Source organism: Patella vulgata, chromosome 4 (assembly GCF_932274485.2).
Source record: "Patella vulgata chromosome 4, xgPatVulg1.2, whole genome shotgun sequence".
Taxonomy (NCBI): Eukaryota; Metazoa; Mollusca; class Gastropoda; family Patellidae; genus Patella; species Patella vulgata.
Window position 1 is genome coordinate 64,041,477 of NC_065882.2, and position 23,430 is coordinate 64,064,906.

Consider the following 23,430-nt stretch of genomic DNA (forward strand, 5'->3'; position numbering starts at 1 on the left):
ATACATGTGAAGGTAGTTTTTCAGATAAATATTGAACTTTAAACCTTGTATCAAGACTACCTGTAATCACGTGATGTAATTAGATAACAGCTGTGACATTACCTAATTTACATATTGTCTGGTAACAGAATTGGCACGCGGTTATCAAGTTCATTTGATCAGGGTATAACACAATGCAAGCAGAGGCATTTCACCATACCATATTATCAACGAATGTCCTAACGTACGTGTCTAAAGGTTTTAAATACATGTACCTACTCATGTTTACATATTGATATGATGTTATTAATCTATTATTAGTAGTTACAGATGTGTTATGCTATATACCTCTGATGTACATATGAAAACGAAGGCTAGTTCTATGGTTTCTAGACGGGGCAGCAACACGTAACGCGCAAGCACGATGGAAGCCAGAAAACGTATAAAGCATAAGAAAAATCCAGAGAAAAAGGTAGAAAACTCATCCCAGTAAGTGTACAAATAACAACCATATTTAAAATCAATTGAACTCGTGGATTGTGATACATATATATCATGTCCGTTGAACAGCACGTGTCCGGGTTATTCCGACTAATCAGTTGTTTTTGACACACGACAGCCAGGGAAGCCTAGTTAAAACCAGTTTTTATTCTTCGTATAAAGGTCAGACCGACTAAATTGACAAAATCAAACAAATTATGTTAGATTCGGGCGAGCGTCACATTAACAGGACTACTCACCTAACAAAGATTTGTATTTTAAACTACATTCAGTTCAGGACATGTCTGTAACTTGACATCAAATTTTAATCTTGCCGTTTATCTCTTTGACCAGACTAGATTTAAAATCAAGTCATTTCGAGACTGACATCATATGTTTAATATTTTTTTTTTAAATTATTTTATTTAAATCTAGGATTGGGAAACAGGCAAATCCTATATAACCCCTCACCCCAAAATTGTACATGTACTGAAACAAGATACAGAGATTCACTTATGCACAGGATTATTTAAACATACATTATGCAAGAGCTAAATCTGCCTATTTCAGGTCTTTCTTTAGGCCTGAAATGTTATCTAAATTATTATTAATTAACCTATCCAGGCCGTTATCAACTCTAGATGGCAGCGCTAGCCTGCGATCTTTAGTGGATTGTAAGCCGATTTACTGCATAACTTTCCTTCTCGATTAAACGATTAAATGGATAATCGAGACTATGCTGTTTATCGTACTGACTTTAGTAATGATGACCGAGGCTTATGGGAATTTCAGTCGCTTAGTTCTCGGTTCATAGTGGACCAATTTGAATGAAATTTTCACCAAATTGCCTTTACATTATCTAGTTTTTAACTATTATAGTGAGAACTGCCAACCCGTTACCGATCTCCCATAATGTATCTTTAACAGTTAAGGGGTGATGCGAAGCCGGAATAGTCACGAACTTTAACGAGCGTCTTTAGCCATTGGCATGTGTAGGTGGGGATAGAACTCGTGACTTTGCATAATAGATGTCTGACCTGATTTACAGTTCACACAATGGACCACTGGTTCCTCCCCCCCCCCCAATATTTCAAACTCAGCTCCCCTTGACAAGGAAAGTTTTACTATCGTCAGTATGATAGGATCAACGGAAGCCCTATAAGTACAAGCCATCAAAGAAACGAAAAGTAAATTCCATAAGTTATGGGAGATAAGATAAAGAGATGGCAGTTCTCGCTATAACAGTTAAAAACTAGATAGTGTAAAGGTAATTTGCTGAAAATTTCAGTCAAATTGATCCACTATGAGCCGAGAAAGAAGCGGGTGAAATATTTGCATAGTCTCGGTCATCATTACTAAAATCATTAATATAAACAGCATAGTCTCGATTATCCACTTTTTTGATTTAATTATCAATGGCCGTTAGCGGCATATAGGAATCTAATCCAGCCAACATCGAAGGCCAGCCTTGACATCGAGAGTTTATTATGATCTGGATAAGTTAATTAATGTCTAAATGATAATTTAGATAACATTTCAGGCCTAAAGAAAGACTTGTAATAAGCAGATTTTGCTCTTGCATAATGCATGTTTAAAATGGTCGTTTTTCTTGGAACGTTAAATCATATTCAGTAATTGTGTCAGTGATTGAGGATTTGGTTTACCAGTACCCTGAATGCCCTTGCACGCCTATACTTAATGGAAGTTATTGACCTCAAGCTCATGAATGTATAATATTTTTTGTGATTATCGGTGAAGATTATTACAGGTTACAAAAATTGCATTATAATCTCGTTTCGCTTTGAACTGATCGCTTGATAATTGGGTTGAGGTCCTCATCAATTGGATTCACGTCCTGACCATTCATCACAGGTACAACACATTCAAATATTCAAATATCAAGTTATATTTTCCTCTCCTGTTTAAAATAATGAAGTAAAAAAGGATGTAACCTTTTCTGCTCCAACCCTGCTAATGAAGAAGCACATACGTCATAAAATTTTAATTGTCAGAGGTTGTTCTGCAGGTACGTCAGTTTGTATACGGGGCCTACACTTTCTTAAATTACAACTGTCAAGGATTCTTTTGCGTGCATCCCAAAGTGCATACGGGACCACTTAGTACGACTAACCGACGTTCCGCGTCAGACCGTACAGGACGCACCACAAACATGGGAATACCACGTTGTAATTTCCCGAAAGGGGATTGGGGATGAGTCGTACAATAAGGTCTCTTATTGATTCAAGTTGAGTGGTTTCGATTCCATGCCTTTACATGACAACCCAACGTAATGGGTTTGCTCCTTGTCCTCTCTGGTTTCCCCCTACTGCTAAAGACCCTCACGCGGATGCGAATAATTGAAATAAGATTTACTATTTTTAGCTGACTTAAGCCACCATTTCTAGTATGTCTAAAGCGGACAATCTATCAGAATACAGAACTGGTTACGAGACTGGATAATATTAGTCTTTTGGGATTATTTTTTGTCTTTTTTGCAAGGTTTATTTTGACCGAAATAAAAGGAAACAATGTATTGATAATGTCCCGGTATGCAGTCTATCCAGACCGTAAATCGAATTGGGCGTCAACTATCTGGGCATATTATGTTCATTACCTAGCAAGAAGGCTATGTTTTAACTAGGACGCTTTTACATACATTCTCTTGATATGATCCAGGGAGCCGCGTTGACTCGGTGAGTAACACACAAACTCGCTAAACAGAAGTCCTCGGATATTTTCTCTCGGGGTTGGGGTTGAACATGCCCGTCTTCATATAGCCCAGTCGGTGAAGAACAGTAGAACGTTAAACCCATTTCATTTCGATTCATTTGATATGCTTCACGCTGTCACTCACACATAACAATGTAGTAAAACAGAAAACAACAAATATTAGATCTATTTATGCTTTTTTTAAAACAATATTTTTATTCATTAAATCTGAATTTGGATTGGGGAACAGGCTAAGCCTATGTGTAACCCCTCTCTCTGATTTAGATACATGTACACATTATAAATATATACATACATAATTACATGAATATAGAGCATATGATACATAATGGATAATATAAAGACTTAGATGAATGTACAGTGTTCGGGACTTGAGATAACTTAAGGGTTGTTTTATGGAGATTTAAATCTTTTTGATAAAAGAATAAATTGTTGGACTTCTTGGAAAATGAGTGTGTTTATCTAAGGACTAAATTTTGTTGACCCATGCAAAGATTGTTTTATGATTATGTTGAAGGTTATGGATTGTCTGTTTTCTTGCATCTGAATATAAGTGGCATACGAGTAAATAGTGTTCGGGATCTTCGAAGTTGTGACCGCAGAGGCAAGCAGGGCTATCATCGACGTGTCTGACGAATTTATGACCTTGTCGATTTGAGCAGCATAATCTTAGTTTAGGATGAATTATTTGTAATTTTCTTTTCCCTAGATTTTAATATGATGCCACGATGGTATCTAATGTATTTAGTGAATTTCCAAAGATAGCAAGGGATCGAGAGTTTCTAATTTCGGTTCTGTATCTGGTTTCCTTTAGTTTATCTTTGTTTCTAAGAGTATAATTGAGAGGAGTAGAGGAAAGTTCTAATAGGTCAGAGAGATATGATGGCGCGAGGTTGTTAATAATTTTATACATTAAATTTAATTTATGACGTCGACGTCTTTCCGAGAGTGGAACAAACCCAGTCTCTTTAGAGTAAGGCATGGCTGGTACCTCTAACCGCCCCACAGATAGTGCGTAGTACTAACAAATCCCGTATTGTTTTAACAAATAGATATTTATTTAAACCTTAAACATCAGGGGTAATATCTATAAAACTACACTTCGTATAAACATTACTTTATTTCTGATTGAAAAAAAAAGAAATAAATATACAATATTTATCTTTTGGCAACAGACATAATGATTTTCAGGCCATCATAATTAAACATACATTATGCAAGAGCTAAATCAGCCTATTTCAGGTCTTTTTTTAGGCCTGAAATGTTATCTAAATTATTAATTAGACATTAATTAACCTATCCAGGCCATAATCAACTCTAGATGGCAGCACTAGCCTGCGATCTTTAGTGGATTGTAAGCCGATTTACTGCATAACTTTCCTTCTCGATTAAACGATTAAATGGATAATCGAGACTATGCTGTTTATCCTACTGACTTTAGTAATGATGACCGAGGCTTATGGGAATTTCAGTCGCTTAGTTCTCGGTTCATAGTGGATCAATTTGAATGAAATTTTCACCAAATTGCCTTTACATTATCTAGTTTTTAACTATTATAGTGAGAACTGCCAACTCGTTACCGAATCTCCCATAATGTATCTTTAATCATTTGGGAACCGAATGGACCTTTTTCTGCAAAACAAAAACAGGAAAAAGAAATGGAATCGTATAGAATATATAATGTCATTTTTCATTACAAAACGTAATTTGGTCTGCGTTCTAAAAGGGCAATTGGGAGATCTTTATTTGTCAAATATCGCTTTTATTTTCACTTCTCTGAGGAAATACCGTACCCATGAAAACGAAAATTACAAAGAGGGCTTAAACATGTACAAATCAAGCCTGAAATACAATTTGCTTAAAGCGACAGGTAACAGCCAGCTAGAGCTCGAAGCGCGACACTAGACATCTAGGCCATCATAACTCTCCAGATATATGGAACACTCTAAACATTAATATACATCGGTGTGTAATCATCATTAAGGGCGGGTTGAGTAGTAATAAACTATATAAGAAAACATGAGAGTAATAAAACCTTTTATCAAGTGTTTAATGGATATTGATCTGACATTTACTTGAAATTATAGTGAACAACATAATATGGCTTGTCTTGAATTGACAGCTCCCTGTCAATGTTACAAGATGTCGGAATAAAAGTTAAAGATACATTATGAAAGATTAGATAAAGAGCTGGCAGTTCTCACTATAATAGTTAAAAACTAGATAATGTAAAGGGAGTTTGCTGAAAATTTCAGTCAAATTGATCCACCCTGAACCGAGTATTATGGAAGATTAGATAAAGAGCTGGTAGTTCGCATTATAATAGTTAAAAACTAGATAATGTTAAGGCAATTTGCTGAAAATTTCAGTCAAATTGATCCACCCTGAACCGAGTATTTAGCGATTGAATTTTGGGCCTAGCCTCGATCATCATTACCAAAGTCGGGACGATAAAAACAAAGTCCCGATTATCCATTTTTTGATTTAATCAGAAGCAGCATACCGGTTTCTAATCGAGTAAATATCGCAGGCTAGTGATGCAATCGAGAGTTGATCATGGTCTGGATAAGTTAATTAATGTGTAATTAATAATTTAGATAACATTTCAGGCCTAAATACATACATGTAGCTAAAGACCATACAATCAAACGTACTTAACGTACTATATGGACAAGGAACCGAGCATGAGGTCACCGCAGCAATCTTGGAATTGTGAATTAAAGCATGAAGTCAGTCTATCGATGCGCAACAGTTCGGGGACAACCATACCAAGTTTCATGTCGATCTTACCCAAATTCGCAGATGCTCAGACTTTATTCCAAGAGCGTCGCACCCAAAAGCAGAATACCAACCACAAGATGGGCAGATAGGGCACAGTTTCTGGTTCTAAAACATTTTGGTCTATGTACTATTCAAATTTTAAAATCTAACGTACATTGTGGCCGTTTTAAGTATATATTGTTTCCACTCCGCCATCTTTATCTCTCGAAGAGAAAATATAATGCTGCTACAAGCCAAATGATTCATCACGAAGATGTTGATACACTCAGATGTACGTTTAAGCATTAAAAATAACATAATAACAATTAATGTATTTCTTTTACAGTTGTACACAATTATTTATTTTAATTTTTTTATTTTTGGGATCTATGCGAACGATCTGGCTTGTTCAGCTTTTAACTACTGATATTTCCTGCATAAACATTAACAAAGATTAGAATGGAATATAGATATGAACTTTGATTATCACAAAAAATCATGACATTCTCATAATCCTTTGGTGATTGTTTTCCTATATAACCGTGTAAGTTCTGATATTCTCATAAATAGTAATACGGGAATATTGATTTCCGGACATCTAATGTTTAGTTTTGAAATATCAATATATGTTTAATAATGACATCTCTGTTTTTGTTGTGCATTTAAAAATCATTGAGTGTGTTTTGTCAATAAACCAAACTCCATATGGACATGTCATCGAAGTCATTAGTTTTCACATTAACTCGATTTTCAAAGGTTATGTAAGTAATCCATGTAAACGAATAAATTTTGTTCACTTATTCTCACCTCGCGTCTCAATTAAAGGGACTATCCCGATTTGAACAGAGTCCCAGAAATAAAAGTCTGAGTACGTTTGAAATTTAAGCCCTAAAATATAGAGGAATGGTGTATTTACATTGTATGAAAATTTCAACTCAGAATATTGAGTCGTTTGGACGTGAACGCCAAAACTGCTTATCCGGACACGTTACCCTTTTAAGATTTTAGGTCAGTTTTTTCGTTGGGTGACCTGATAATTGATTCCCGTTCCTTTAGAGGTCTATACAATGAATAACCGATGTGCTGTACTTGATAACGAAAGGTACATTTCACCTACACATTATTGTTATAAAATAAAAGTCTAGTTTTATCAAGACACCGCATAATATAGCTTGGGACACCGGTCTCCATTTCCAGACGAAGATTGGCGGGTTTAAGTTTTTTGAAAACGTATCACATATATTGAGTTAGTTGCTCGGGCCTAGGGTAGAGGATTTTAACACAAAATTAGACAGTTTTATTCTCGAAAATATTATCGGGATTGGCCCTTTAAGTAAGGTGACGTGATTATAGTAAATATTCAAAATAACATTAACAGGGGCGGTGGATCTAGAGGAGAGGTTGGGGCGGGCGTGGGTGGTGGGGGACGGTCTAACAGGGTGTGGATTTTCTCTCTTTATGTATGTATGCCTACGTAATTTGGAGGCGATGATGGCATCATGCATTGTAAACTGTCAAATTTCCTTAACAGGAACCTGGCAAACCCCCTTCTGTAACAATTCCTGGATCCGCCCCTGGTTAAGGTTTTCTTTCTGTGCAGATCTAATGGAAAAGGTAACATTCCAAAATAACACTTATGTTTTCTTTCTTTTCAGATCTAATGGAAAAGGTAATTCAGCAGATAATTTCCATTTTGAGATTTGGTTGTTGTTGGCTTTGGAGAACTGGATATTTGATTTCGGAAGGCCGATAGCAGCAGTGAGTAAGAATGAAATGATCTGTCCATTTTGTGGTCTGGCCTATAGTCCGAAGGTCCCCTAGTTGGAATTTCCGCTTTTCCCAAGGTCCGTTGGTCAGTGATATTGCTAAAAGGCTTCCATAGTATTTGGACTTTTAACAGAATATTGTCGGACCTTACGACAATAGCTATGCACACTTACATTATTTCATAATCAACTAGTTTTCGGGACAAACCTTCGGTTACTATGTGAGTTGATCGTCTGTGTTTAAAACATACGGGGGGTGGATGGCTGAATGGTTAGCGTGCGCGTGCTGTATCATAAAGTCTGCCATTGAGTCGACCGGCGTGGTTTCGAATCCCCGGTGGTACGTGGCAAGGAGTAGGTCACAAACTAGGTCATTTCGGGACTAACATATGGTTTAATTTTATTTACATAATTCGCTTGCGCGCAGGGGTCTTTAGCAGTGGGAGGAAACCGGAGGACCCGGAGAAAACCCACGAGGTTGGACAGGCGAGGTCAGAGAAGATAAAGGAACCAACTGGTTATGGGTAGGGCAAGGGTTGGATTTTTGAAAAAGTCTGTAGCCGAAACATTATACATTCACCTCTTTGTGAGCCGCGGTGGCTCAGTGAGTAAAACGTTGGCTCGCTAACCTGCGACGAGAACGTTCATCGGGGTTTTCCGGCGTGGTTCCCCTTGTCAGTGCAGGACAGATGACTTAGCAAGAGACGAAAAACGGAGGTCCCGAGTACACATTGGCGTGCAAGGACATAATTTCCGTCACAGCACACTGTAACCTATGGTGTATGGTGTATGTCCTCATTAGCTGATTCTGAGCAGAACAGTGGGACGTTAATTAAACCCAATTTCATTTCATTTCATTTACTTTGTTGATATAAGACCTTCCTGTCAAACACACAATGGGGTATCCCTCGTTCCTCTATATTAAACATAACCGGGTTATTGCTGCTTATGACAGTTCATTGATTGGATTTGTAGATTTTTTTATTAGATTATATATAAATATAATATGATGATGGTTATTTTCAGTCATATGTTCCTCTGGAATGGTCTCCCTTGAATCGTATGAGTGTTGGTGATTATTTTCATATGGCGTATAATGTAATAACACCTTTCTGTTTATTAAAGGTAAACTACTTTACACTATTTTATACATTTAACCCTCGAAAATATACTTTTATATAACAGGTCTACGCCCCACCCCGCGTTCCCCGTTTTTTTTTAAATTCTTTTTCTTTTGTGTGCGTTTTATCTTCTATGGCATCCCTTGTCAGTGATGCATGACGGAGGGTCTGGCAAGGAACAACCTACATGTATAGTCGTTCGGATCGTACTAAATGCCGAGGTCCGGTGTACACATTGGCGTGCATGTAAAAGAGACCTTGACAGTTGGAGACCGTAGTGCCGCTGTCCAGATAAAATATCCCTAATAGTACTCTGCATGGCGCATGTCCGTCTTCATTAGCCCATTCGGCTCAGAACAGTCGCACTTTAAACCCCATTTCATCTCTTGCATACATGATTATAATTTTTTAAAATGTATTTTTAAATAGTTATTAGAAAAGAGTCCTAAAAAGATATCTTCAACAGTAACGTATCTAACAGTTATAACATTTGTGATGGGTGCCAGTATTCATTTGGTTGGAGACTCGATTAATCATAGACTAGGTCATGTAGGATACCTGCATCATCTTTCAGTCCGGGATAATCCCATCATGAAAACTCTTCAACCTCCAGGTTTGGTAAGTTTAAGTTTCTGCTATTGTTGGTATTGTTATGGTATAATCTTTTATATTTTCGACATCAAATTCATGTCACAAAAAACATCACGAATAGCAGGTACCTACTCTACACGCTATAAAAGCATTCGGCGCAATCTTTTTTGAAATAACGACGGGGTTATAATGAGAGGCCATATTGCCCATATTTGAATAAATCGGATTGGCCGAGAGCATGTTACTTTTAATTGGATCCAATTTTATCCAAGTATGTCATATAAGTCTAGTTTAACTAAACATATCCGACTACAAGTTGTAACTGTAAAAGATTCCGAAGGAATATTAAACTACTCTAACCCGGTCTGTGTATTGTTTTAATTAAATTTCGGTATAGATATAATTTACATCTGTTACAGGTAAATTGTTTTGAATTACTTTATTCATTTGATGAAGAGATCGGACATCTAATGTGGTAAGTGATGTATTCTGTATTAGGCTTCACATGTACATATATAACATGTAATTAAATCTGTATATGATAAACTTCGATTTAGACAAGAACCACCTACAGGCATAACTACCTGAAAACCATTCTAAACAATAATAATTAAGACCGTAGACATCTAAAGTAGATTGAGTTGGGTGGGTGGAAAATTCACGATTAGGATCATGGGACATAACTCGACATTATGAATTATCAAACTCTATTAAAGTAAATTCGCGAATTTTCTGATTTTGCTTTTCTTGCAGGTACATTCCCTTCTTCTTCAGTTTATTTCTGTATTTCATGGGGTCGTTTTTGCCATCAAGTAAAGCCAGGAGTAGTCTAGGAGTCCGTCATTGGTTATTGTTAATATTTAGTGCTGTATATTATTGGTATGTATACATAGTTTTGTTTTATTTTTTCGATCTATAATCAGCATAGTCCCGTAGGTCGCTTTCACGTTAATGACTATACTTATGCCTTGATATATGGGGAAGGCTCATTGGACCTCGCGTAAAAAAAAGTTGCCCCAGTTGACCGAGTTAACATCCTATATCCTTGCCTAAAGAAATATTTTCTGACGCCATCAAGACTATCAGATTTGTCAATATGTTGTTCCCAGGCTTACAAATTGTGATGTTTTTTAAGACGTTGGTTAAATTTGTATATTTTGTGTTTCAAAATATTCTGTTTCTTCCATTTCTAAATGTCAGTGGTTCCTCTAGTGACGCCACGAACACAATCTTTAATTTATTGGGAAGTTTTTACGGAGGCATATTATAGAAAGTCTCTGAAAGTTAATTATAGTAACTGTCATAGTTGTCTATTTAACTTTAGAATATATAAATAATCAGTTAAAGTAGGTCACACAGTAGACAAAGTAGGTCACCCTAAACATGTATCCTTGGTGAATAAAGCGCTGAATCGCTAACCTAGAGGTTCGATCCCGATGTTGACCAAGAAAGTACTTTCGAAGTTTCCATTGTAGTAAAGTTCGGTGTCTTGTCGTTAGTATGTGACGAGAACCCGAGGTCCCGTGTACATTTTGCTGTGCACATAAAAGAACAATTGGCACTTGGAGATCGAATCAAGAGTAGTCCGCAATGCCGCTGCCCGGGCAAAATTGCCTTCATAGCACTTTGTATGGTGTGTGTCCGTCTTTATTAGCCCCATTGGTGCAGAGCAGTAGAGAGAGAGAGAAATGGGGTTTAACGTCCACTCGACACAAACTAGGTCATTTCGGGACTAACATATGGTTTAATTTTATTTACATAATTCGCTTGCGCGTAGGGGTCTTTAGCAGTGGGAGGAAACCGGAGGACCCGGAGAAAACCCACGAGGTTGGACAGGCAACCCTACTCCTTGTCACGTACAACCGGGGATTCGAAACCACGCCAGTCGACTCAATGACAGACTTTATGATACAGCGCGCGCACGCTAACCATTCAGCCATCCAACCCCCGCAGAGCAGTAGGACATTAAACCTCTATTATGTTTCAATTATATATATAATCCAGAATCCCTCTTGCCCCACCCACTCAACCATAGTTCTATGCATGTAAACAAGACTAATTTGACCTGTTTTCTTTTTATGTTGACAGGTATTTGGTAACCGAAGGACAAATATTTTCAGTTTATATTTTAACGTTTGTTGCTATGGTCATAGCAGTTTTAGTGAATTTTTCACAAGGCAAGAAACCAGATATTAATGGACGATTTTTATTTTACACATTTAGTATGTCTCTTGTACTAATAGCAGTCTGGGTGATGTTTCTCTGGGACGATGAGGTCATGAGAAATAAATACCCAGGCGTAATATATATTCCGGAACCGTGGTCATTTTATACGTATTATTATAAAGACTATATATTTTAACTATTCGTGAATCCAATGTTTTGGGGATGTTTTTATTATAAGTGTAATTTAAATATACTTGTCATCCTTGCTCCATCTTGCGTTAAATTATTGACTTTGAATAGTCACATCCCATATTTGTCATCTTAACGCTACGGATTCAGCCAATTTGCGTTGTACGGTCAATACAGGCTGATATTTGCAATTATTTTCTCCATTCTTCCATTTTGAATGTAAATATACAGGTTATTTGGGTGTACAGAGTTGCTTGATTGATGCTTATTGTCGGAGACGTTGAGACGGCATAAATTTAAACGAAATTGGGTTTAACGTCCCACTGTTGTGCACCAACAGTTGTATAATGAAGACAGGCCGTAGAGTAATTTTTGCCCGGACAGCAGCACTTCGGCCTACTCTTATATCGTATTTCAACTTTCAAGGGTTCTTTTACGTGCAAGCCAATGTGTACACGGGCTTCAGTTTTTCGTACCATCTGAAAGAATATACGTTGTCCCTTGCCAGAACCTCCATTCTACACCACTGACAAAGGGGAACCATACCGGGAAACAACATTCTCGGTAAACACAGGGATCGAACACGGAACCTCCGGGTTAGCGAGTGAAGGTCTAACTCATTGCCCCACCTTGACTCCCCGTAGAGGCGATGGTAGGGGTATTAGATTTGCGTGGAAGTAGTCTTATTTTCTTCTAATAACAGGCATGGTTTCAATTTTGATTTGAGAAATCATATATACATACAATATTAGGGTTCATCCCAGATATATGTTAAACTGGAGGTAAATCGGCGACTTGGTGGTGCTTTATTCTGAACAGTATATTTGTCTATACTTGGATCAATATAATTATTACACACGTCCCTTAAAGATAAAACGCTGCACAACGCAAAACATTTTCGCTCTATTATTTAATACGGTTTTTTTATACAATATGCGCGTAAATTATATAATACAAAACCATAACAGCTAGGATTTAAAATATACGAGATAACTGATAAATACAATTCGAAAAGAAAACAAAATTATAGCATCACATTTTTTTTTAACTACGGGCGAATTGTTAATGTGACAAGATGTGTGTGTTGGGGTGGGGTGGGGGGCAAAAGAGAGTTTAACGTCCATTCCACACAAACAGAATTGAAATGAGATAAATACAAAAGTAAAACAATAACAGATAACATAAATGAAATGAAATAGGGTTTAACGCCCCACTGTTCTGTCCCGGCTGGGCTAGTGAAGACGGTCATCACCATACAGTGTGCTATGAGCGAAATTTTGCTCGGACAGCGGCGCTACGGCCTGTTCTTATACCGAATTCCAGTTGCCAAGGGACCTTTTACGTGCACGACAATGTGTACACGGGACCTCAGTTCTTATGTTCCATACGCACGACTATGTGTTGTTCCTCGGAGAACTATGCCGGAAAATCCCAATGAACTTTCTCGGTCAATACCAGATTGAACACGGGACCGCCAGGTTAGCGAGCCAACGTCTTACTCGCTAAGCCACTGCGGCTGCATCGACACAAAGTAAGTCACCTGAGACTAGTATATTGTTTAATTTTAGGATGGAGAGGCTACCATACAAGCTGGTGACCGAAACCACGCCACTTGATTCGACAGACCTTATAATCTAAAGCGCATTCGTTGCCCCCACCCCTGCTATTTTCTGCTTACCCTCTTCACGCAGACATGACCTGGTACAAAAAAAAATATGAAACTGTTTTCTACCTGACGTTTTCTAGTTTTATCAAATAGAATATAATTACATGTGCATTATGTAATATAATGCAATATTTATGCAAATCAATTGTATAAATGCATAAAATGGCTATAAAATAATGGTAATGTTCACATATATACATTTTAGATAAAATCATATAACATCTGTGTGCATAAAAAACCTGAATATTTAAAAACGCGAATAAGATATTTTAGAATCATTAATTCCATAGCAAAAGAAATTATCTGAAAGCACTTTCTAAAGGTAGTGTATTGGAATATAATATCAACAAAGATTACAATAAATATATATAAACATGTCCAGGGTGTTAGTAAAGGAACATTTTAAAATGCCAAAGCTAAAGTTTTAGCATTATTATTCAAGCTAATCGTAAATTTTCTCATTCAGGTAAAGATATATTATGGGAGATTAGATAAAGAGCCGACAGTTCTCACTATAATAGTTAAAACTAGATATAGTAAAGGCAATTTGCTGAACTTTTAGTCAAATTGATCCACTCTGAACCGAGAATTTAGCCATTCGACCATCATTACTAAACAGACATAGTCTCGATTATCCATTTCATGATTAAATCATGAATGAAAGTTGAGCTTCAAAACGGATCCTAATCCATTAAATATCACAGGCTAGCGATGACATCGATAGTTGATTATTGTCTGGATAAGTTAATTAATGTCTAATTAATAATTTAGATAACATTTCAGGCCTAAAGAAAGACCTGAAATAGGCAGATTTAGCTCTTGCAATAATGTATGTTTAATTTTAAAAATTACTGCAACCTAAATATTGATACGTTCCCAGCTGTCACTGTTAATCTGGGAACATGGAAGATAAAAGTTTCTAGCAAGAGTCCTACTAACTTCAGTAAAGATTTACAGTGAACTTTACTTGGATTATTCTTGTTGTAGACAGAAATTCAAGTTAAAGTTCTGCGCTGACAGATTATTTGGAATTTTTAGTCTGAAGACATAAAGACTAAAGTTTATCACAAATAGATGTCTTATATAGTTTTCCTTTTCATTTGGTGGTCATCACAGAATCACCAATAAAGCGTTCTGCTTCAGTCTGTTGCATATTAAATGGTTCCCACATAGCCCACATTAACTAGATACAGCTCTAAACGGATTCGAAGGATTTCTTTATAATTGAGCTGGTTGGTTTTCTAATGCTTTGTCTCCTCTTTTTCAACATGGAATCTTTCTTACCTATAGCTTGGATAATAGCCTCTAATTTCTCCTGTAAATATATAAACGTATAACTGTATATCCCGATTATTAAGGACGAAACAGATGAAACGGGCGTTAATATGTCTGGTTTGCCAATTAGAGCTATGGGTAACGTTAATGTATGGAACAAGATGTGATGTGCGGGTATATCAAAACAGATTGCGTTGAGAGGAGATATAAACTGGGTTAAGACTGGTAAGTGAAAGACAAAATTATTGTAAATTGAATGAAATTTGTTCAGATGTCTATGTCCATTTTAAAGATGTTTCTCTTAAGTATTTAGGTAGGTTTATCAGGTGAAAATTAAGACGATGTTTAGTAATTTTAGAATTCCTCTCCTTTTTGCGAATTTCAATTAGAATTAATATCAAACCTTAAACATTTCATCCTTTCTCTTCATCAATCTCCTTCTACCCCATGACTACAAAATACAAAACACCACATACTACTACATCATCATATTCTAAAACTTATTCTATGTTATAGGGGCACGTATATTACACGTTTTGAAAATAGTATGATCATGTCTACTTCCTTTACCTATTATTTTAAGTTCCAGTGAGGGTTGGCTGAAACGTTCTAAGCATGAAACGGATAGATCAATTGAGTTGAAACAAACTGAAAAAGTAATTAGTTGGTCGCCATTTTCTTAGTAATGATGACGCCATGTCAACTGTAAACGACGTTTTTAGGATGGCTGAAACAAATGTCTTCCTGACCGGTATCCAGACCTTGCAGCATCGTTGGGATAGCAAAATTATGTACACCTCGAAGGGGACTGTGTGGAAATATAAATGGTAACCACAGACTTTGTACGGGTCTTTCAATGACAGGCTTAGAACTTTTTAGCCAGCCCTCGTACAATTTCTCATTAAATCTTCAACGAGATCTCTCTGAAGAAGAAGGAATTAAGAGTTGTGTTTTAGCTCTGTTGTCTTCCACAATGTGAAGCCAAATTAGATATGGAATTCTATTACGCATGTTGTTTCTGGGTAATTTGTATAACACTATACGTTCACCTGAATTTTAGACAAGCCCTCGATCTTACCTGGAGACGAGTGAGGGACAATGGTTTATACCATGTAACTAATTAAAACCTGGGGCTAACTATTCATTTTAGGGCGCGTTAGCAAATAGTTTGTGAATTAGCGGTTTGGATACGAAAAGTAATGTATTTCGTCGATTCGACTTACCTTTTGGTAAATCCAAGTACCGAATATAAAGTGAGCGAGAACGTAGGTGGTAAGGAAGCACAACAGAGCCTTGAGGTCCAGATCTCGAGCCAATTTGTCCATATGTGCCGCATGTAATCGTCCTATTACTGAATGCCAGATACACACTACACATATGTACACCATAGATGACAAGATATACTTATCCTGAAATTACACATGTAAAAGGTAGATACTAATAGTTGATACATATACAACTTGGTTAATACTATATCTAATGTTAGCAGTTCATGCTTCATACTTTGTGTTGTATGTCATGTTGTTCTATGTTTTGTTTAATAGCTCATGCTTTGAGTTGTATGCCATGTTTGTCTATTTTTGTTGAATATCTCATGTTGTTCTCTACGTCTTGTTTAATATCCCTTTGTGTTCTATGTTGTGTTTAATATATCATGCTGTGCTCTACGTCTTGTTTAATATCCCATTGTGTTCTATGTTTTGTTGAATATCTCATGTCGTTCTCTATGTTTTGTTTAATATCCCATTTATTCTATGTTTTGTTTAATATATCATGCTGTACTCTACGTCTTGTTTAATATCCCATTGTGTTCTATGTTTTGGTTAGTATCTCATTTTCTTTCTCTGTTTCCTTTAATATCTTATTTTGTTTGTTTTAATATGTCATTTTGTTCCCTGTTTTGTTTGATACGTCATTTTGTTCTATGTTTTGTTTGATACGGCATTTTGTTCTCTCTTTTGAATACTATGTCATTTTGCTCTATGTTTTGTTTGATACGTCATTTCGTTCTATGTTTTGTTTGCTGCGTCAGTTCCAAGCTTTTGGAAAGGGAGAAACAGCAAAAACATATTAATACTATCAGGGAAAATGAGCAAAGTATATGCATCTTATCAGGGGCGGATCCCCCTGCTCAGCTACATAAAAGTTTTTGTAAATCAGTACTTTTTATGAGAAAGGTTTCTCGGCCGTGTACTTTATCATTTATCGTCAGATGTGGGACAGCATGGGCACTCAAAGCACGAGATAATGATATAGACATCATGTAGTATCACAATTAATGCTTTGCATCCTTGAAATTGAATGACAAAGTCATTGTATTAATTCATAATAAAAATTTACATCAAACGAGGTGTTGAATTTCTCTGTTTAAAAAGCTCAATGTGTATGTATATACGCCAAAATGACCATAGAGAACATGCGGGAGGGGGGGGGGTACATTGTCTCAGGAACCTGGCAAACCCCCTCCTGCAAAAATTCCTGGATCCGCCCCTGCTTATGTTTGTATACAGATTATATTCAGGAATAGTTTACTTTATAAACCAATACAAAGAATAAAAACGAAATGGGCCTCGGTGAGCTTATTACAAGAAGTTTCATTTCTATTCTACGCAATTTATTTCATTGTATAAGATACGTATTTGATATTTCAAAATATTTAATTTATGTCAGCACAAAAAGCACCAAGATTTTATTAAAAGGCCACTCCCGTTAAGTTATGTCCGAGTAAAGAATTTTCGTTCGGCGCAAGATTCAGCGACGGCCAAATTTACCGCTTCCAAGCGTAATATTTAATTTAATATTTAATTTAATATTTATGTCAGCACAAAAAGCAATGAGATTTTATTAAGAGGCCACTCCCGTTAAGCGGTCAGTTGTGAAAATTCCCTTGGGTGGCTGCTTAATGCAGATTCTACTGTATACAAAAATAGGTCACCGATATTCAATTTATTCCCCTGGTATTTACACTTCTATCATTTACTTGTTAATGGGTCCGCATGTGTAAGAGATGTCATGTGACGGGTTCACGTATAAATATAGACTTTTGGTGGTAAAATAAGGTAACATGTTCCTTGTAAAAGGACAGAAATTCTACCAAAACCACAAAAAAAATTTGAATTCATACAAATATGTTTTGTTACGTATCAAATATTCATGTAATAAGACAGATTTCTTACAGTATAGCTAAAAGTGTTATTCTATTTACCGTCTTGATTAGCCCAGTCGGTGCGGCCCAGGCGGAGTAGAACAGTAGGACAATACACATTTTATTTCATTTCATTTATACTCATACTGGCATGCGGGTAAAATTACCCTTGGCTTACGTTTTGTTTTGTTGTTTGTGTTATCTTGTATTTCTAGTTCATTAGTTAGTTTGGTTGCCCATTGGTACTCGTTTTTGTCCTTCACCATTTTGTTTACATAACAGTGTAATTATTGGAACAATATCACCGCCAATTGTATTGATTGTCGTGGGCTTATTTGCATTCAACTGAGAACTGTTGATCTGGGCGAGTGATGAACCTATTTCTGGCAGACTATTCTAACGGAGAATATATAATTTAATAAATGCGGGCACAAATGGAAAACAACGATATTTCACAATTTGTAAAGCAGTCATCGTCACCTTCTATGAAAACAGACCGTATCTGCGTTCAGTGGATAATGGCAATCAAAAGCTAACATTACGTAACGTTCTCTAATAGTGACCAAAGTCCGAACATAAAACAATGAAATGAAAATGGGATTTAACGTCCTACTGTTCTGATCCGACTGGGCTAATGAAGACGGGCGTACGCCACACAGTTGCCCGGACAGTGGCGCTACGACCTACTATTATATCGAATTGCAACTGTTAAGGGATCTTTTACGTGCACGCCAATGTGTACACGGGACCTCGGTTATTCGTCCCATCCGAACGACTAGACCTTGTCAGGCCCTCCTCCATTCTGCATCACTGACAGGGGAAAACCAGGCTGTAAAATCCCAATGAACTTTCTCGGCCAACACAGGGAGCGAAGTCGTGACATCCAGGCTAGCAAGCCAGCGTCTTACTCACTTAACCACTGTGGTTCCCCAGTCCGAACTTATAGGGTATTCTATTATAGTTGTGTATACTATATAAACTTTAATTCGCTATAGAATAATAACGGTCTCATGACATGAATAACTTATGTAACAATCAATATTATTGTATGAAGTCTGATAGAATTATAGACGTGGGTTTTATCGGTGTATTATTTAGCTGTTATATTATTGATCAAGCTATTAGCGGCTAAACTAACCCCCTATCTAGGGAATTAACACAACTCGTCTTTTTTCACAAAATATCACAAATATTATCCATGGTTCTATTAACCCTATAATTGTCACCGCCGCCATCATTAACGTAGTTTTATGTTCAAATTCACATGAGAAAACACTCAACATTTCGATCGTTTAGAAATTAGATCTTTTTATAACCGTTACTTGGATACGATAGAAATATTTATAGACTTGCAGCATTACGAGGATATTGTTGTGTGGACTTTCAAAATAAATTAAAAGTGTTTCCGTACACTAACCATCAGTTATTCTACTTCAGTATAACAAAATAAAGCAATTACTTAATAAAAGGTAACCTCGGGGCAAACGCTTATCGTCAGATTATTTGCACTGTTGTCGATTCCAGCATTTTAATGTGGGGGGGGGGGCATGAATTTGAGCTAAACAGTTTTCATGACACGCATAACTCAAGACTGGTTAGGCTAGGGACTTTCATATATCTAAAGTCTGTACAATTAACCCAAGTTTTCGACTCTTCCCAATGCCGGGAACGGCTTTCTTTGCCAGTCTCGAGGAACATTTCACTGCCAAGTTAATGTTAGCTGGCTACCTTACCAATACGACGATGTTTACACGTTTTGGTGTCAGCGATCTATGTATAACTCTTAAACAGCTGACGGAGTGCGTAAAGCCTGTTTTCCACAAGGCGAATTTTTTCGCCGCGAAAGATTTCGAGCAATCGCGCTTGTATTTTCCACTACACAAGCGATTGTTTCGATCATTCTTTGTTTCAGAACAGAATTGGCGCGAAAGGTTTCCTTCCTGAACTTCCACAATGGCTACTGCTTTTAATCTGAGATATTTACTCTTGTTAAAGGTAAGATTCCGTGAGAGTTTACGGAATTCTGATTGACTTGCTCCTTTTTTCGCGGTTGGAAAGTAGAAACTGGTCGTACTCACTTTTTCGCAGAGAAAAGAGCCAACGAAAAGTGTGGCGCCGCCTGAAATTATACTGCGCATGCATGTACTCGAAAAAATTCGCTTCGCGCGCAAAAATTCGCCTAGTGAAAAACAGGCTTTAAGGCCGAGGCCAATCAAAATTTTAATTGCACAATAAATGACAGAATCAATCTATAAACTATGAGGTTGTCATCTTATATACTTCTTTTCTGATATCCTTTAAATTGGTAGTCTACGTTTTCAATTTACCCAGTTCCCAGAAGAATGAACAAAACATGCACAATCATAATAAAAACTCCATTATAAGTTTGAAAACAATTTTCAGAAACTACAGACGGATCGATGAACAAATGGATACTTAAATTACTATTGATATCTTGCTGTAATATATTATGTTTTATTGTCACCTTTCTAAGTTGTCACCTCGTCTGTGAAACCAATATTAGTAAGAATAGGTATAACTATGATGACACGTCTATATATAATTGTCAATTTGTTAGGTTTAATCACCATGACGACGACAATATTATATAGTTATTTTTTTAATGGAATTATGATCCCAATATCACAAAGTAATGTTCATAGACACGTCTATATTTGTTTTAAATAAATCATCAAGATTAATATATATGTGGCTTGCACATATTATGGAAATTATGGCACCGATATCACAAAAAATCTTTATGTTGCATTATTTTATATTCCATGTCTAAAGGATTATTGTTTTAAATGAATCAACAAGACGCCGACTGGTAATATATTGACGCCCAAAAGAAAATACGCAAACTCTCTGAGAGACTAATGAATATAAATGTTTAAAAATGTATTTTTGGAAATTTAAGCTTGAACAGAATTTTTAACCAGTGATTGCCAGGCAAGATAGGCCCACATTTTGCAAAAGATGGATAGAGAACAAGCCAAAAACAAAAGCGATTTTTCGTACAATTAGGAGCCATAATCCAGAAAGTTATGGTCTGAAATGCGCAAATATCGAAAGGGGCTGAGATCTTTGGGATATAAAGATATATTTTAAGTTTCATCAAAACCGGATAAACATTGTGACCTATACAGGGTCCACAACCTTCGTACTTTTACACACTTTACGTACAACGAGTCGCCATTTTGTCGGGTAGTTCGTTTCGATTTTCTCCTTCATTATTGTGGAACAGTGATATATTTAAACGTTTTGTTTTCAAATTGGACAAAAAAATTGTGACCTCTAGAGAACCCACAAACTAAAAAGCAGGGGCCGTAATCTTGGAAGTTACAGTCTGATAAGTGCAAATAGCGAAAGAAACCAAGATCTTTTGGGACATAAACATATATTTTAAGTTTCATCAAAATCGGATAACAATTGTGACTTCTAGAGGGTCCACAACCTTGGTATGACATACTTTTTTACTATTTGCGTACAAGGAGCCGCCATTTTGTCAGGCAGTTTTGGTCCGATTTTCATTTTGTTCGGCTGTTTTTGTTCGATTTTCACAAATTCGAACTCAACCATTATCAGGGTGTAACGGTGATATATTCACACGGTTTTTAAAATCGGATCAAAATTGTGACCTCCAGAAGAACCACAAGCTAAAAACGTGATTTTTCGTACAATCAAGTGCCATAATTCAAGAAGTTATGGTACGATTATGCGCGAATATCGAAAGGAACCAAAATGGGACGGTATTTCATTGGCAGCAAGGGTAATAATCCCGTGACAGGTGAAAATCGAAATAAAAGTAGGCACACTTACTGGTGCAAAAAAGCAAGTCGTTAAACCCCATATCATTTCATTTCATTTTACCTCCTAATTTCTAAATTTTAAAGGCTTTTCTTTGTATTTATTTCGGACACGGATATGCGTGCAGTTACAGTTCCGATCTCAGTATAGACTTAAGATCCATTCTAATCATAAATATAAGGCAAGCTAACGAATGTCAGATGATGATTTAGAAATATATAGGCTTAATATTCTCTGATTCCATTACAATTAACATATTTAGGATCTAACATATTTCTAAACTGTTTTCCCCCAGGACCTTTAACTTTGGTATCTTCTGACCAATGGGTGCTTCTAAAATGATTGGTGTTGTACATCAGAGTGTGTTAATTGGGTGTGTCAATTTGTGGTTTACGTAAAATGTAACACGGCTTCATAAGAACAGCGACATTATGCAAAACACATCTTTAAAAAAGCTATGGGATCGGGGAGATTACATGACGCTTCTTTCATGGCTGATCGTGGACCAAAAATAAACCAGCGAATTACATCAGTGATTGTTAATATATATTTAGTGACAAAACATTTTTATACTTACTAAATAGGTGAGATAGGAAATCCTGGGTAAGGATTGGTTGACTACAAATTTAAAAGCGACACCCGTCAACATGAGTGTGAAAGACAACTGCAATCGATTTTGGGTTAAATCAGTACTCACAGCAAACGTTGCAAATGATAACAAAGTGATTAATAACTGAAAAAGTAATTAATGAAAAATAATAAACGTGTGCGATAATTGAATATAACTATTAATCTTTTAGAGGCATTTAGTCACTGGAAGTCCAATTACTGATTTATTCGGGCGACGTTTCAAAGCGTCGCATATCAGTAATTGTTCTTCAATAAGTATGTTATGTTCCACATGGTATAGACACATCATAAAAAAAGACACCAATGGGATGAAATTGCGATTCGAAAGTAAACCCTCCAAATTCTCGTATGAACAGCTTTTGTCCATATTGTGTATGTGAAATATTATATTAATCTTGCTAATGTCAATTGGCGTTTTTTGACCCCAGGCACATATTTATTATTACTAATTGAAAAACATCTCGTTACAAATCCGATATTTTTACACACTATCCCATATATATATTTTCCATCATTATAACTTTACATAGCATAGCTTTTTTTCCGTAACAGGGGGTCTACTAGGATCACATTCTGAATAATTTCAAGCTGAAAGCTGCACGAGTCATCAAGGTGCTTTTAAATAAATTAGTATTCGCCTCTGAAATGACATCAACATACATAGGTGGTAACGCCCTTCCAGCTCGAGTATTGTGCTTTTGGTTCTATCATTATCTCTTCCCCAATCCCATCCTAAAGAGGAGGACTCCTGACGGTTAGAATATCAACACAGCACACTAAACTGCGTATGCTGGTTTTCATTAGCCCGGTTGGTGCTGAAATATAGTTTTACGCTGTGAGTATATAGTTTATGTATATCACTGTAGGACGTTAAACCCCATTTCATTTCATTTCCGTTATGCGGAGCCGGAGGAATCAATACCGGTGTTGGCCGAGAAAGTTCATCGGGATTTTCCGGCGTGGTTTTCCCTTGTCAGTGGTGCAGGGCGGATGTCCTGACAAGGAAAACTGTCTAGTCGTTCGGATGGCACGAGAAACCGAGGTCCTGTGTACACATTGGCGCGCAAGTAAAATATCCCTTGTCAGTTGGAATTAGATATAAGAGTAGGGCATAGCGCACAT

The 23,430-nt window shown here is 36.6% G+C and overlaps 2 protein-coding genes across 3 annotated transcripts in view; one reads left to right on the forward strand and one right to left on the reverse strand.

Moving 5' to 3' along the window:
• The first annotated feature begins 336 nt into the window (after positions 1-336).
• Positions 337-11,789, forward strand: LOC126818768 (ceroid-lipofuscinosis neuronal protein 6 homolog). The gene is made up of 7 exons (XM_050546328.2): positions 337-468; positions 7,605-7,707; positions 8,742-8,840; positions 9,266-9,454; positions 9,847-9,902; positions 10,181-10,306; positions 11,516-11,789. The coding sequence occupies exons 1-7, from the start codon at positions 404-406 to the stop codon at positions 11,787-11,789; spliced, it is 912 nt and encodes a 303-aa protein (XP_050402285.1). The 5' UTR covers positions 337-403.
• An 898-nt stretch (positions 11,790-12,687) lies between these two features.
• Positions 12,688-23,430, reverse strand: part of LOC126818763 (cys-loop ligand-gated ion channel) — a 40,860-nt gene continuing 30,117 nt past the window's right edge. For both annotated transcript variants that reach the window (XM_050546315.2, XM_050546316.2), the window contains 4 exons: positions 22,256-22,411; positions 15,947-16,132; positions 15,127-15,174; positions 12,688-14,763 (listed from right to left, as the gene is read on the reverse strand). In XM_050546315.2, coding sequence (XP_050402272.1) covers positions 14,644-14,763; positions 15,127-15,174; positions 15,947-16,132; positions 22,256-22,411 — 510 coding nt within the window. In that variant the 3' untranslated portion in view covers positions 12,688-14,643. The remainder of the gene's footprint in view (positions 14,764-15,126; positions 15,175-15,946; positions 16,133-22,255; positions 22,412-23,430) is intronic.